General features: G+C 47.9%; 1 protein-coding gene across 1 annotated transcript in view; it reads left to right on the plus strand.

Annotated features, from left to right (window-relative positions):
• The window catches only part of BRINP1 (BMP/retinoic acid inducible neural specific 1), a 175,495-nt gene that overhangs the window by 137,702 nt on the left and 20,618 nt on the right, over nucleotides 1–17,175 (plus strand). Inside the window, exons 6-7 of the mRNA XM_047830438.1 lie at nucleotides 5,601–5,837; nucleotides 10,504–10,726. Coding sequence (XP_047686394.1) covers nucleotides 5,601–5,837; nucleotides 10,504–10,726 — 460 coding nt within the window. The remainder of the gene's footprint in view (nucleotides 1–5,600; nucleotides 5,838–10,503; nucleotides 10,727–17,175) is intronic.

Raw genomic sequence — 17,175 nt, forward strand, 5'->3', positions numbered from 1 at the left:
CTACTCTACTCCCTGCTGTTCCCACTTTCTAAACGGCTCTTCTTGTGGACCCCTCGTCCTGTAATTCCTGTGAGTCCATTAGGTCCCAGCCCAAAAGCCACTTTCTGCAGGAGAGTGTCTGTGACTGCCCCTAATCCAACCTGGGTTAGGTGTTTTCCTTTGTGGTCCCTGAGCAACCTCGTGCTTTGGGTAGAGCCCTGGTCTCCGTGCATCCAAGCAGCTTGTTTGCATGTTTGCTTCTTTAACTAAGCCGTGAGGTCCATGAGGGCAGGGAATGCCTGCTTTCTTCACCCCGGTGTCTATGGCGCAGTTACTGGCACACGGGAGGGCCTACGTGTGGAAAGAAGACAGAGGGAGAGAAGCAAAGAAGGAAAGATGAAAGGGAGGAAGATTCGCTGAAGTATAACCAAATGGAAGGATGAAAAATGGAGACTTGTGGTAATTCCTGTAATGGTATTAAGAGATGATGCACTCTGGACATGTCTCCTACTGGTCCAAAGGGGGCTACTCAGGAGGATGTTTCCAAGAACGACTCAGGTTTGGTTCAGGGAGTGGATTATGTTCTGATGTATAAATGGGGGGACCTACCATTTATTGAACACTTAATTATGCTAACCATCTGCTCGGGCTGCTATAACAAAATGCAAAAACTGGATCGTTGAAGTGAGAGACCTTCGTTTCTACAGTTCCGGAGGCTGGAAGTCAAAGACCACGATGCCGGCCCATTCGGTGTCTGGCTTGTGGACAGCCGTGTTCTCACTGCGTGTGCATGTGGCTTTTCCTTGGTGTGTGCTTATGGAGGGAGAGGGGGAGAGACAGCTTTCCTGTCTCGTACTCTTCTTACAAGTCCATTAATCTTACCACGGAGGCCCCACTTTTGTGACCCGATGGAAACCCAATGACCAGCCAAGGCCCCATCTCGATACCATAACTCTGGGAGTTAGGGCTGTGACATGTGAACTGGGCAGGGGAGAGGGGGGAGAGGGTGGGGGTGGTCACAAACATTCAGCCCATAGCAGCCAGGCTCTTGCCGGGTGCCCTTTATGCCTTTCCCATTTATTTATTCTTCCCAACAGCCCTGGGATTGGAGCTTCACAGGCAAGTAGCCTGAATTTCAGAGAGAGGCTAAGACACCTACCTGCAGAAGCCACCCTGGACCAGGGCCACCTTGAGAACACTGAGGCAGGAGTTTGTCTCAGTTTTCAGTCTTTCATGCCAGAGAGCTGGGAGGGCCCGTAAGGGTTTCGGAACTCAGAATTCTGGGATTTGAATCTTGAGTCTGTTAGTTTGGTTGTGGGGCTTTAGGCCAACTTAGGGCCAATTCCAATATCCTCAAAGTTTTTAGAGACCAATGTTTTGTTTTGTTTTTTGTGTTTTTTTGTTTTTTTTTGTTTTTCAGTTGGGGTGAAAAAGAGAATGGTTGTTGAATGAAAACCTATACTGGCCTTGGCCTTAATTTATACTCTGGGGGATCTATAGTGGACAGACAGGGCTCCTGTCCCCCGGAAGCCCACTCCCTAATGGGGAAGATGAAAACAAATATGAAAACACATGAATAAGATGATTTCTGTCAGTAGCTAATTCTATGATGAAAATAGAAGAGGCTTTTTTAATATGGGTCATCTGGGAAGGTCTGGATTGCAGGACAAGGGAGCCATGCAGAGATCTGGGAAAAGAATATTCTTGGCCCTGGGAGGTACACTTGCAAAGACTCTAGGGAGAACAAGACCAGCACAAGGGAAGGACCAGGAAAGAGAAGGATGCCTGGTGTATTTCAAAAAAAAAAAAAAAAAACAAAAACAAAACAAAGGAATAGAATATTAAGAAATAAGGAGAGAGGAAGCGAGGAAATAGAGATAGCCTATCGTGTGACACAGAGGAAAAATCCTTCCTCCACACACAAAGACTGGATGTAAAACACAAGAAATATCCTGAGATGTCTGCCTTGAAGGTGAGGTGGGAGGAGGACTAAGGGAGACAGGGCAAAAATTAGGAAAAGAGAAAGAAGATGATGTGGATGTTCCCATATCTACATTGCCCACTCACTTCGCGGAACAGTGACACATTCCATTTTAAAGTATAACAAGATTTTTTGTAAAAAAAAAAAAAAGTATAATGAGATTGGGGGAGATATCCCATATGTTCAGCACGAGTCACTGGGTGTGCAAGTGAAACTCTCAGCCTTCACCTTCTTGGGTGTTTTGAGGCAAAATTTACATGCTCGCCCATAATGGTGACCTCTCTCTGTCTCTGATTTTCTCAGCTTGTCTCTCTCTCTCTCTCTATTTCTCTGTGTGTCTTTGGGAACTGTGGGGCCAGAATATTCCACCCCAGCCGGCAGCTGTATATCTTTCAAACAGTGGTTCCACAGGCCAAATCTCCCTCCAAGTTATTTATGACTCCCATTGAAGCCGGTGGTACTCAGGCGCCAACCTAGGAGGTCAGCAATGGGCCTCTTTGTTGGACACAGGTCATCAGGAGACGACTGCGGCGGTGACTGCTCTGTGAACCTCCGCTGCCGTAGAAATGGTTATGTAACTTTAAACAGTAATGACATTTTGCAGAAAAGTGCTTTTTAATTGCTATGTCTTCATTATTCTCTTTCAAAATTGCCCAGGAGATTCTGCCTCAGAGACAGCTCGGCATGATCTGAGTTTCCATTTTTAAAGAGCAATCAGTTTTGTGTTTCAGCTGCTCCCAGAAACCCCCCAACCCAAAACTTCATCTGTTTTCAGTTGCATTAAACGGGGTAGGTAATACTGCCTTTTGTATCCTTGCCAAACGGAGAAATGATTTGACGCAATTTTCTAAAAATGCTCTCCCCAAATTCCTTTTGGGCTGGGACCAAGAATAGAATATTTTATCCCCTACAAAAGGGAGAAAGAAAATGATGAGCAAGCTAGAAAAATAGGACTGAGAGTATAGTCTATAGAGTTCCAACAGAAACTTAACCCCAATCCGTAGACTCAGATGCCTATAGGGGATTGGGATCAGCTAAAAATAAATTTTGCTTTGGAAGCGAAAAACCCTGATACAGATAAAATGACTCAGGAATGCATGCTCTGAAAGAATTGTAGACTTAGTTGAGCAGGGACTCACTCTAGTGATTGGCCCCATCGTTTGGTGTTTGTATCCTGCTCCTATGCCGTGAGCCCTTCCCAGCAATCACTCAAACTCGTGCAGACCCCTTGCTCGTTGGTGTGGAGTTCACCCATTCTCGCAGCCGGCCAGTGCCCAAGCCCTGTAGCTCCATCTGTCTGTTAGAACCCCTTTCACCCATACTGATATGGATCCACCTTCTTGAATAGCCGTCCCCCCACCACCCCCCTGCTTCAACAGGCACAGAATTCTAAACCCTCCTCTACAAATAACTCCAGACTGCCTGCTGAGGATTTTCTTCTGATTGCCCACAGCTATCGTTCATGTATCCTGAAGGTTCTGTTGAAACTTTAAAAAATGTCAGTCACAGGAGGGATTTCACCATCACAGCATCGCCGTCATCATCATCGTCAGAAATGGGAATGAATAGCATTTACTGGGTGCTTGCCGTGTGCCCAAGAACTGTTGTGACGATTTGCAGGGATTCCTTCACTTAGCCCTCTCAACAACCTAAAAGCACCTCTGTTTTACAAAAGAAAAAGCAGAGGCTTAGAGAGGTTGAGTGACTTACCTGAGATGTCTAGGTAGTAAGTAGAGAAGCCTGACTGGCGATGCCCAGCTTTTAACTACCTTCTGCATCCCTGCAGTAAGGTGTGCCGAACACATCATCCTCTTTCCCACAATGCCTTTTTAAAAATATTTTCAATATTTATTTTTGAGAGAGAGAGAGAGAGAGAGCACTCCTGGAGGAGGGGCAGAGAGAGAGAGAGGGAGACACAGAATCCAAAGCAGGCTCCAGGCTCCGAGCTGTCAGCACGGAGACTGACACGGGGCTCGAACTCCTGAACCATGAGATCATGACCTGAGCCGAAGTTGGACGTTTAACCAATGAGCCACCCAGGCGCCCCCCACTCCACCCCACAATGCCTCTCTGAACACAGTTGTTTTTAGCTGCCAGATGAAGACAGGTTGAAATGATGGGGCTTCATTTTTTAAAAAATTGAAAGTGAGAGAGGGAAAGATAAAAATCTAGAAACACAACTGTGAAGTACAATGAGAGACATGCCGAGCTGATTCAGCAAGCCCCTGATGAGTAGGATGAGGGTGTGTCCCTAAAACATGAATAAGAAAAACATTTAATCGAAAGAACACAGTTATTTTTCACACAATGGGTCATTAAACCATTACCCCTATATGCACTGGTAGCTGAAACTGTCCACAGCACTAGACGAGGTGGGGAGAGATGTCTTCGTGAATTAATTTAGCCCAGAGTTTTCCTTCTTTTTGGGCACCCTAATCAATAGCCTGCTATGATGACATCTCAGAGGTACATGAGTAGTGCATGTGCCCAGATAGATCCTTCTCTATCCTTGGCTGTCCAGATTAAGACTTTGATTACTCAGATATAGAGACAAGATTATGAGGTGTGGTCCGGAGTGTTCATCCTATAGCCTTGGGCTAGTCACTTCCCCTCCATGGGCCTCTGCTTCTTTGTGTTTACAGCTAAGAAAAAAAAAAAAATTAATCCTCTCTGATGGGATTCTGCACTGATATTTTTATGATGCCCTGGTCTTATGAAATTATACCACTCTCCTTTATCACTTGTATCCTTGAAATTTACCAAAGTATCCCATTATCCACAGGATGAAATCCAAATCCCTTAGCATACAAGAAAGCCCTGTGCACTTTGGCCTCCACTTGCCTCTGACACATGTTCCCCGACAGCAATGCACCCCACCCATCCAAATTCGTTTTTTCACCAGCAACTCCCAGACATGTACATCTTTATTCTTGCTGCTACCCTCTTTAGAATGTGCTTCCTGTTCCTTTTTTTTACATGGTGATCTCTTATTTACCTTCCAAGAAGCCCAAACGCCATCTCCTCTCTAAAGGTTTCCCTGTTGCCCTGGCAAGGTTATTTGCAGACCTCTCTGTCCAGTTGCCTCGTCTGGACCATCTCTGCTCCAGGCCCAGAAAGCTGTGTTATGATGATGTGTGTCTGTGTCTATCCCTGCTGATTACACTGTAAACTCCCCAAGGGCGAGGATCTTGTCTTTTTCATCTCTATAGACTCAGTGCCTAGCTCAGGACTTGGGCTTCGTAAATAGAGTCCATCAATATTTGAAAAAAAGAGAACAAAAGAAATGAAGGAAACAAGAAAAAATAAACAATAATCTTGTGCTTTCAAGAAGGGTTTTGTCCCAAAATGGAAAAGGTATATACCAGATCTGGCTGTGGCCTCAGTCCTAATGTAACGGACTAGAGTGTGCCTTTCAGAGGTGGCCGAGGTCATGACTTGAGAAGTTTAAGTAGACACAGTGTAGCTGGAGGCCTCACCAACCGGGCCCTGTGTGGATCTAGGCGGGCCCAGAAATACTCGGTTACAGTACACAGGGAGAAAGCTAACAGCTTCAGATTCCTATGTTTCACCTTTCAAACCTGTTAATGAAACACCTTTTTTAACCTTTCTTTTTTTCCCCCTTCTCGCTGTTCTCGCACAGGTCTTCAGATAATCTTCCCTCAGTATCTGCAAGAGAAGTTTGTCCAGTCGGCCTTGAGCTACATCATGTGCAATGGTGAGGGAGAGTATGTGTGCCAGAACAGCCAGTGTAGATGTCAGTGTGCAGAGGAGTTCCCACAGTGCAACTGCCCCATCACCGACATCCAGATCATGGAGTACACGCTGGCCAACATGGCCAAGTCTTGGGCCGAAGCTTATAAGGACCTGGAGAATTCAGGTAGAGAGCCTAACGTGGTTGTACTGCATCCGTGGCCCTGAGCCAAGCCTAGAAAAGAAAACTGTCTAGCCAGAATTAGGACCACTGTGAGGGACTGTTCAGTGACTCCAGTTATTTCACGTGGGAGGGACCAGAGCCAGGTCTGGGAGCTGTCATGGAGTAGGTACTCAGTCAGTCTCCATTGGATGGAATAATGAATCGCGTAATTGAGTTTGTGGTCCTAAGATGTATTGTCTGCATTGTACCCAGAAGACAGAGAGAGTAATGCCACATAGCACATAGAAGCCTCTGGAGAATGGAGAGTCAAAGGTACTTGTATTGATTCCCGAGTCTGTGTGTGCGTGTGCATGTGCGTGTGCGTGTGTATGCGCGCGCCTATATCTCTCGATAAACAACTATGTATGTATGTCTAAATATGTATATGTGTATGTATTTTTATCCATGTACATGTATATAGATAATGATACGGATAGAGATATCCAAACAATTCACAGATTGTCAAAGCTAAAGCGACTTTTCAGGTACGTGGCTGTTTCCCACTTTTCATGGTTAAGGAGACGCGTGGTCATGAATTTCAGGGGAGGAAAGTCAGCCACCCAGGGCCATACAGTGGGTGAGGTACAGAGTTGCATCTCTGCCTTTCTGGAGTTTCTAGTTGATGTGAAAGCCAGCCATGAATCGTATGACATTTTAATCATGTGAAGGAGAGGCTACTGTGAGCAAATCCATGCAGGGGGAGGTTGAGGAGGTCAGGAGGGTCAGGGAGGTCAGGAGAGGCACCTTGGGGAAGAACATCAAACTTTGATGCAGAAGCCAGTGGGTGAGTGCATGTCAGAGAGCGGGAGGCCATCACAAGGTGCCTCGGAGGGAGAGGACGGAGACGTGGTTAGCGTGGTGGGACAGGTGCTAAAAGTGGAGAAGGTGCAGAGGTACCGAGGCGGTTAGAAGGGCAGATTAGCAGGGCTTGGTGTTACACGGGCTGTACGTGGTCGAAGAGAAGGGCGTTGAGATTCAAGAGCTTTTTTTAGGTATGTTTGGTAGACAGTTTGATGGAGGCTGGTACCATTCACTGAGCTAGAACACCCTGGGTGGTTCAGAAACAGAGACTGTGTATGCAGCGCTGGGCATGAAAAGCTTGGGCATCCTTGAGATTTCTAAGAAGAGATGCCAGGTAAACAGTTGGCATCTACTATGCGTTCAGAGATCTGTCAAATAAATGGACATATGCAGAGAGCATTACTGGCTTTTAGAACAGCTCAATATTTCTTAAATTTATGACAGCAACTGCATTACAATGAGTAGTGATAGTCCTGTATCCTGGGGGGGGGGGGGTGTGGGGGGCACCAAGACCCGGTGTCTTCCCCAGGGTTACATAGTTAGTAAATGACAGGGTTGGGAACAGAATCCCTGATTCCAAACCTCGTGCTTGTAGCAGCTTTTTGTATTAATGCTCCTTTACCCCCGAGGCTTCAGTTCCCTCATCTGATATATGAGAGGACATGTTTGTGGTTTTAATAGTTGAATTTATTTAAATTTTTAGCCGAGAAACCCTTTGATGGAACAAAATCGTACCTTGGAGCCACTGTGTACCCACAGGTAAAAGCTGAGCCCTACTGAGCTGTGTTTGAAAACCATTGGTTTCCATGAACTCTAAGCCCCTGAACCAGCTTTGGGAGCACATAATGCATGAGTGATTCTGCTCTCGTGCAGCTCGAACGGAGCTGTGGCTGCCCTATGGACCCGCACCCGCCAGTCCATTTAAAATCCCAGGAACTCATAGAAGAGAGGTTCATGATGGAAATGTGTGACGACAATTATTTGGCCTCAAACAAAAGAAGCATTTGATAACATGCTTTTGCAAGGAGATTGCACTGATTGCTAAAAAACAGAGGGGCATGAAGTCGATGTGCACAAGCAGTAGGGATCTTTAGCATAGAATCCTATCCCCCAGGAAGAGAAACCACTTTCAGCGGGTGGGTAGGTGGGTGGGGAAGGAAACACAGAAAGCTGAAATGCTGCTGAGTAGCTGAATAGGCCGCAGAAATGATTTACGTGGCACGCTTTCTCTCCACAAGAGCACACGTTCGCTCTAGATACCCTGTACTTATCCATCTGGAATGGTTTTACCCATTAAGACAAATCCATCGATACCTTCGTGTAGATGTGGCTTGTGCGTGTGTATCTTCCTCCTCTTCGTTTCAGGCAGTGGCCTTAATGATTCAGCAACTAGGCAGCTTGGAGGGATTCAAGACCCGGCCAAAAGGGAAAAGCCAATGATTCCTTCATGGTCGGAGCACTGGTGGTCACATAGAGCCTAGTTTACACACATGAATGGCGGTCTACACCTCCTTTATTGGGAGGGAGCCCTTCCACTTTCAGTCAAAAAATTAAATCATTTTAACGTTTAAATTCTGTGTTCCTAACTGACTCAGGTTCAGGTTCAGTGAAACGACTGTCATGTTCTCCAAGGTCAACAGCGCTTCGTACAGGAGAGCAGCATATCTTCCTTGGGGGTTGGGGGAGGCTGTGTATTGTGGGCAACCAACACACAGGGTCATTAGGGCCAGCCCACTGCCTCCAGCCAACTCCCCGAATAAACCAGCCGGCGTTGTCCTATGCTAGCCGCCCATCCCCTGGGCGCGTTCTGTATGTCGAGGACTATTTAGGCAGATACAGTGCTGTGTCACTCTTTCCTGATTTGCATTAGGTGCTAGGTTACCTGTTTGACAGATGGAAAAACTGAGGTGTTGAAAGAATAATGGTCATACAGCTGCCCAGGGGTCCAGATGCAACTTGATCTCCTGAATGTCTGACTGGCAATAAGGAGGCACTGTGAGTTCTGTAGGGGTCAGAGATTCCTATTTTTGGCACCATTTATTTAGTTAGTTAGTTTCTTTTTTTCCCCCGGTATACTGATCCTCTTTATGTGTTGAGAGTAAGTGTATAATGCTGAGTAAAAGCATACATTCAGAGCCTGCTTAGAGTTCTAATTCTGCCATTTACTGGCTGTGTGACCTTGGCAAGATAACTGACTTCTTTGTGTCCTAGTTTCTATAAAAGAAGGCGCTGAAAGTACCCACCTCGTAGATTTGCTGTAAAATCACTTATATGGGTGAGGTGTTTCAGAGTGAGCGTGGTGCTTACTGAAAGCTACGTAGGCATTTTTAAAAATAAAATGAATGCCTAATGTACCTGAAATTTCCTGATAGCTTTTGCAGCACGAACTAAAAGTACTAAGCTGCAAATATATATACATACATATATATACACACATATATTTATATTATACATATAAATATGCATATATTATACATATTTATATATTTATATTTAAATGTGTATATATATATATATATATATATATATCCCCAACCATTTGGATTTTTCCCCCCGCAAAATGACCAACCTCCTAATTCTTTTATTTTCCCGGTAGTTGGGGAGCATGACAAAGGTAAGTATTATATTGAAAAAAGAATAGCTCAGATTCAAGTCCTGCCTCTTGTCACTCCTTGGCTGTTCTACCTTCAGAACATCATTTCCCTGCTCTGGGCTTCATTTTCCCTCTGTGTAGAACAAGAAAGCTGACCTAGATTATCTCTAAGGTTGTGTCGAGTTGCAGAAAACACAGAAACTCTGAAACACAGAACCAGACTGAGGCAGAAACCTTCACCTGGGAGACCCAAGATTTGCCCCCATCTCTTAAGGTGGGCTGTCTCTAAATGGGATGTGACATGAGGTGGTACACAGACAACTTCCAGTAGGACTGGATCATGTAGCAAGGAGCTTGACCCATCTCAGCTCTCCCTCGACCCTGCAGATGACATCAGAGAGAACGTTCCAGTTGGTGCTAATATGCCGTTAGCACCTCCCCGTGGCTCGGCTCTCTACCTTCCTGTGTACTTCACAGTGAGAGCAGGACCCAGGGTTTGATCACTTAGCTGGCAACACTATCCGGCCAGGATTTGTTAATACTGTTTTCATAAATGTATACTTTTACAGCTTTATTTTTATAGCTCCCATTCTACTGAAGGCATGGGATGGAGGTTTTCTAATGCAGAATTGGATAAAAATTTGGTTGAATCGATTCAAAGAAAATACTAAGTAAATACAAGTACAAATATGTGAATATCATTATCAAGCTGGCATTCAGATGACGGAAGTTTGGAAAGCCTTGTTTTTTTTTTTTTTTTTAAGTTTATTTATTTATTTTGAGAAAGAGAGAGAGAGAGAGCATGAGCTGGGGAGGGGCAGAGAGAAAGAGAGAATCCAAAGCAGGCTCAACACTGCCAATTTGGAGCCCGATGCGGGACTCGAATCCATGAATGCTGTGATCATGATCTGAGCCAAAATCAAGAGTCTGATGCTTAAGGGACTGAGCCACCCAGGCGCCCCCTGGACAATCTCGTTTCTAATAAGGATACAGGATGCAGATTCCCTCCTGTGGGAGCAAAGTAAAAGAACCTTCACTGAAAGTGTAGTGGCCCTTGCACGGCCTCCCAGGAGCTGCCCAGAGGCTAGTGCAGAGTTCATGGGGCCTCAAAGGAGTGAGTTTTATCTGCAAGCCTGCCTGACTGGTAGGTGGGGCTGAGCCTTCCAGGCAGCCTCCAAGGGGGGGGAGGGGGCAGCCTTGCTCAGTCCTTCTCTCTTGGCCTCTGTCTCTCGCTAGATGAGTTTAAATCGTTTATGAAGCGTCTGCCCAGCAACCACTTCCTGACCATCGGGAGCATCCATCAGCACTGGGGCAACGACTGGGACCTGCAGAACCGTTACAAGCTCCTGCAGAGCGCCACCGAGGCCCAGAGGCAAAAGATCCAGCGCACCGCCCGCAAGCTCTTCGGCCTCAGTGTCCGCTGTCGCCACAATCCCAACCACCAGCTGCCTAGAGAGAGGTAAGTGCGACCCCCCACCCCACCCCCACCGCCTCTGCAGGCTCAGACCTGTTTCTGGCTTAAGTTCCCTGTGGCCCAGGGAAATGCCATGCCGATGATGATGCACCTGCTGGTGGCAGGCCAGGCCTTGCGTGGACCAGACCAACCACTTTCTGGATCATCTCTGGCTTCTCTGCTTCTGGTTGCTGCTGTCCTGGGTTTTCTCACTGTTTCCTGAATATGCCGGGAACTTTCAGCCTCTGTGTTCTGTCTGATCCGTCGGACTGTGGGAGGGAGCCCGCAATAGCCCTGACTGCTATGTGACATTATTCTGGTTGCTTGAAAGGTATTATCTATTTAATTTAAAAGTTACTTGACAGATTGGGGCCCCTGGGTGGTTCAGTCGGTTAAGCATCTGACTTCTGCTCAGGTCATGATCTTGTGGTTTGTGAGTTCGAGCCCTGCTTCGGGCTCTGTGCTGACAGCTCAGAGCCTGGAACCTGCTTCAGATTCTGTGTCTCCCTGTCTCTCTTTTCCCCTCCCGGCTCACGCTCCACCTCTCTCTCTCTCTCTCTAAAAAATAAATAAACATTTTAAACAAACAGAAATTACTTAACAAAGCAGATTTTAGCATCCGCATCTTAATGGTGAAGAAACTGGGTTAACTAATCCCTCAGCTATATATTGAGGACCTTTGATCAGGGCTTGGAGTCAGAGACACAAACAAGGCAGGGACCAGGAAAATTTAAGGAGGCACTCCCTGGCTGGGTCTTGTGAGTACAGGGTCCTCACCTGAGAGTGAGAGCCTCCTTAAACACCTGGATGCCTCACTTCCTTCCCTCTGGGCTGACAAGACAGAAGTTCCTGGGTCTTCACAGATCTTAGGGTTTCTTTGCTCCCTCTGGAACTTCTGGGGAAGAAGCCAGGATTGAGATCCAGCCCTTTCAGACTCCATTCTCCCAGGGCATGTGTGAGCTGCTCCCTGGCAGGGGGGGGAGTGCGGTGGTTTCTGTAGTGGTGCCTCTGTGGATTCCACAAAGGCATCTCCATCCAGCAGAAGGCAGGTTTGGGGGCTGTGCACCCTGCTTCGGCTAGCGCAGCTGTACCTTGATTTGTTTCACATTTGGGGGTTTTGCACTCAACTTTATTCAGAGAGAAGAGATCCACTCTTTAAAAGAGTAAGGCTAAGTCACATTCACTTACCAGATTTGCGGTCAGCCACGTGTCTGTATAGCTGAGTGCTACGCTTTTTGCACAGAGCAGAGAACCAGCCCAGAGAGGCCCAGTATTTGGTCCAGAGCTACAGTGCACATCAGTGGTTCCCAAGAGGAGGTGATTTTGTTCCCGGGGAGCATTTAGAAATGTCTGAAGACATTTTTGAGTATCATAATGGGTGTGGGGTGCTATTACACAGGGCAATCCCCACAGCAAAGAGTTTATCCTTTGCCAAAAAGTCAGTGATGTTGGGGTTTGGAAGCCCTGACATAAGAGGAAGAGACAGGATCCCCCAGCGCTATGATGCTAAATACCGTGCTCTTCCTCGCCCTCCTGGGCAGGCACCCAAAGATTAAAGATCCATGACACTTCTAAGCATTTCCCTCATGCCAGCCACCCCCACGCACTTACTCGTTTTCCTCTTCATTTTTTCAGACTCAGATCAAATGCCGCCTCCTCCATGAAGTCTTTCCTGATTGCACCAGCCACTACAGAGGCTCTTTATTCTAGGGCCCCATTACGCTAAAACCCCTACCCATCTTCCCTTTCTCCCCCCACTGTGAAGTCTCCTCCTTTTACTCCTGGCCATGCTGACCCGTGTGTTTCCCATTCCTTCCAACTCTGAACCCATTGCTTGGCAGCTAGTTTGTGATCATTACTTGGGGGACCAAACAGGATTTGCTCTGGCAGTCGCTCCCTCGCTGCAGTGCGGCGAGTGCAGGAACTAAAGAAAGGGGTCCAATCACAGCGTGGTTTCCTTGTCATCTGCAGCGGGTGCCCAAACTGCCACCACGAGCGAGTGCCCAGATTCCATCTAGATCCATCAGGCTTTGGTCACGTGACCCACATTGGATGCAATGAGGGATTCAGAAAGGAGCACAGTACACAGGGCTGTGAAGGATGTCTTTCAGAGGAGGGGCTCTGTTAGCAATCACGAAAAACCCTGTATGTGTATATATATATATATATATATATATGCTTAAAATCAGCTTGCTAGTGCTGCCATAGCAAAGTACCACAGACTGAGTGGTTTAGACAACAGAAATGGATCTTCTCACAGTTCTGGAGGCTGGGAGTCTGAGATTGAGGTGGTCTGCAAGGTTGGCTCCTCTCTCCTTGGTGACACGTGGCCGCCTTCTGCCTGTGTCCTCCCGTGATGTTTCTGCTGTGCATCTCTGTGTCCTAATCTCTTCTTACAAGGACACCAGTCCTTTTGGGTTAGGGTCCCACCTCAATGACCTAATGTTAACTTAATTACCTCTTCGAAGCCCCTTTCTCTAAATAGAGTCACATTCTGAGGTACCGACGGTGAAGGCTTGAACATACGAATGTGGGGGAGATATAATTCAGCCCAGAACCCCAGAAAAAGTGGTTTTTGATCTATAGGTGAAGAAACCCTGCAGCCCCAGGATTCGCCACACTGGATGCAAATCTGGTGGCAAAGGGTAACATTTAACCGTTACCTGATTTTAAACAGATTGGTCTGTCAGTTTTGCCGTGTGTCCCCCTCAGAGAATGAAATGGAAGGTCCAAAGTCGGACACATTTATTAAAGGTGAGAAGAATTTCCAGGGTGCAGGTCACAGAGCACCATCAGTCCTGCCAGGCCTAGGAAGGCTCAGGAGGGTTCCAGAAGGAGAGCAGCCAGACTGGCATTACAAAGAGGAAAGGAAAGGGACGCCTGGGTGGCTCAGTCCGTTAAGCGTCTGACCGGCTCAGGTCATGATCTTGCGATTCCTGAGTTCAAGCCCCACTTCAGGTTCTATGCCGACAGCTCAGAGCCTGGAGCCCGCTTCAGATTCTGCCTCCCTCTCCCTCTCTGCCCCTCCCCTGCTCATGCTCTGTCTCTGTGTCTCTCAAAACTAAATGAAACGAAACAAAAGGCAGTAGCAAAGAGGGGCAAAAATGGGCAACGGGAAGAACACCGCACGGAATCACGGGGCTAGACTGCGATCCCGCCCCACCATTGGCAAGCTTCGCGACCTTTGGCAGGTCGCTTCCCTGTTGGGAGGGCAGATGTCCACATCTGTCCACGAGCTGCTCTTCCCTTGCAAGCCGCCAGGCCAGAAGTGTCCCACCATCACCAGGACCTTCAAAGAAAGACCTCCCAGTGTGGCCCTCTGTCCTCCCTCGAGAGAAAACTTGCCTGAATCCTAACATCCCTGCTCTAACTCATCTGGAGAGGATGTCTAGGACTCCACCTTAGCAAGGCAGTCAATTATGTTCATTTAACAAGTATTGACTACTGGGGGCTGGGGGGTGCAGGGCACAGAAACTCGGCTCTGGGTGGATTCCTCTGAAGCCTTCCCAGGAGAGCTGAACCTCCTTGCTGGCTGTGAGCTGCTCCCTGACATCTGAATCGGAGCTAATGAGTGTTTCTCACACCAGCAGGCAGGGCACCTCCCCGCCACAGAGCAGTGTCAGACAAAGGTGCTAACACGGGGGACCTTGGGCCACCTGGACTGAGCGAGCTGGAGTTTGCAAACGAGCTGATTGCTGTGCATTGGTCTGTGTGTGCCAGGCTCCGGGGGAGATGAGTCCACTGAGCAGATGCCTTTGCTACCACAGGTGTCAGAGGGGTTTTTACACGTGTCGCAGAGGGGTGATGTCGAGGCGTGGTGGGGGAGGGAAAGAGCACGGGGCTTTAGCTGCACGCAGACTGGGTCCAAATCCTGGCTCCGTGGCATTCCAGCCACGAGGCTCTGCCTGCGTCCCTGCACCTCCCTGGCGATGGGATAATAACGCTTTGCCTTCAGGTTAAGTACAAAGACTAAGATTTTGAAATACAAAAGACCTGGTAAAACACCTAACTCAGTTAAGACTGGAGGCAGACGGGGAGAAAGAGGATGCTGTCACTTTATACATGTATTCTAAAGGCCAGGCACTGTTCTCAGCACCCGATAATGAATTAGCTCATTTCTTCCTCACTGCCACCCTCCAAACTAGGTACCTTTGCTACCCTACTATTCCTACTTTACCGCTAAAGGAATTGAGGCACAGAGAGTTTAATAAGATCCCCAAGGTCAATAAGTGTTAATTATTTTATTGTTACTTCAAAGAGGTGGCTCCCCCTAAAATTAAGTGGTGAGCCGATGATCGGAGCTAGCTTTAAGGCATCCTGGAAACTCGACGCTGGTCTGGAAGGCAAATGCCGCCAATACACTCACCCCAAGGCTCAGTGGCTCAAAAAGAACACTTTCTCATCAGCCATCATGATTCTGCAGGTTGACTGGGCACAGCCGGGGGTCCATCAAGGCGGCGGAGGCTGGGGTCATCTGAGGGCCGACTGGACTGGGCGTCCAGGATGACTCACGCCCACGGCTGGCAGACTGCTGGCTGGCAGCTGGGAGCTCGGCCGAGGCTGCCAAGCAGACTGCCTACACGTGCCCTCTCCATGTGGCCTGGGCTGCTTGCAGCGCGACAGCGTCCCGGGACTGGAAGGAAGCGGTGGGACTTTTTGCATCTTAGCTCCGGAAGTTAGACACCGTATTCTACTGGCCAAAGCCCCGCCCAGATTCCAGGGTGTGAATATTGGGAGCTGTGGGTCTTTGCAGGCAGAGGGAATCGTTTTTGGCGGTTAGGTACTACGGGATGAATTAAGTAGAAATAGAGCTAGACGTGACCATCTTACATGTAGGGCAAATAAAATTAATTACAAAACCATAACAGCCTCTTACTGAGCAGCTGTTATAACAGGCAGGAGAGCTGGCTAAGTATAAAGAGTCTACAGTCAGACTGGCTGGGTTCGCATCCCAGCTCTGTCGGCTGCTTACACTGTAACCCTGGGGAGGTCAGCACCAGCTTTGAGCCTCAGTTTTCTCAAGTGTCAAATGGAGCTAATAATAGTGCCAGCCTGCCGGGAGGATTCAGTGCTTTAACCCCATCAAATGCGAGAGCAGCGTCTGGCACAAGGACGACCAACGGTTTGTTAGCTTCTTTTCTTGTTGTTATTTTTACCCGGAACTGATACTTTGCATGTAAGTTACTTAGCCCATGTGATGCTCAATAGGTCTAAGTGTTGCTAATGATGAGGACCCATCTACTTCTCCTACTGTCTCTACAAAGTGGATGCCGTTGGATTTGTTTCATAGATGGGGGAACCGATAAGGCAAAGGTGTAATTAACTTGCCCTGGGTCACAGGGCAGGTATGTGACAGGATTGGAATTGTCTTGCTGACACCATTGGTGGGCTTCATGGTCAAGAGCCTTGTGCAGGCTCTGAGCAGTGTGCAACAGCAAAGAGACGCCGCTGTGCTTGGCTGGGGCGCCCCGTTTTGAGTGTATGTGATGCCAAAGGCAGGATTAGCTCCTCAAGGGCATGGGGGTGGTGACGGATCAAGATTAGAATTTTATAGGCTGGAATGGAAATGGCCCCCGGTTGTGGAGCCCTGAACCACCGACTCTGGAGCCCAGGCAGAAACCCAAGCGGACACATCAGACCCATCCCCTGTAAATAGAGAGAGAAGGTCAGGTTCGGTGTAAGTCAACTCAGCAAGCATTTGCTGAGAGCTTACTCTGTGGCGGGCTCTGAAAGCACCACGGGAAGTAAGACCCACCCCACTGCAAGGCTCAGTGTTTGTTGGGATGGGGGCAGCAATGCTAATTCCAGACTGCACTTGCCAACGGGGATTCAACAGCCAACCAAATATCTATGGGTCCCCATCATGGGTCAGGTTCTTTTTGGGGTCCCAGGGATACCGGTTAGCCTGTTCAGGAGCTGACGCCAATGTGGCACCACGGTGCTGCAGTTTGGAGAGGCAAAGGGAAGGCAGAGACCCACAGGAAAGAGCTGTGGATGGTTTCACTCCCCAGAGATCCTCATGTTGTGCAGCTAAAAAGGGGCAAAGACTGGGAGGTGGAACTTGAGTTTGGTCATGGCTGTTTGTAGACAAACTGACACTTTCTGAGCCTTGATTTTTCTCCTCTGTAAAATAGGGATAATAATGTCTTCCCCCTGCCTCAGAGGGTCTATGTCTGGCTCACCTGAGATGGTGTGTGGGGAAGCACTTTGTAAAACTCGGAGAGCTCTGCAGAAAGGAACTGTGCGAGCAAAGTGAACGAGAAACATGAAATTCATCAGGAAGAGGACGAGGCTGAGTTTAGGTCCAAGGCCACACGTAATAGTTAACATTTCTAGTTTACCAGGTACCAGGCCCCGTCCTAACCACTTTCACCTCCACGTAATCACCATGATGACCTTATCTGGTAGCACTGACTCATCCCATTTTATGGGTAGGGAAGTTAAGGCACAGAGAC

The sequence above is a fragment of the Prionailurus viverrinus genome, chromosome D4, assembly GCF_022837055.1.
Source record: "Prionailurus viverrinus isolate Anna chromosome D4, UM_Priviv_1.0, whole genome shotgun sequence".
In the NCBI taxonomy this organism is placed as follows: Eukaryota; Metazoa; Chordata; class Mammalia; order Carnivora; family Felidae; genus Prionailurus; species Prionailurus viverrinus.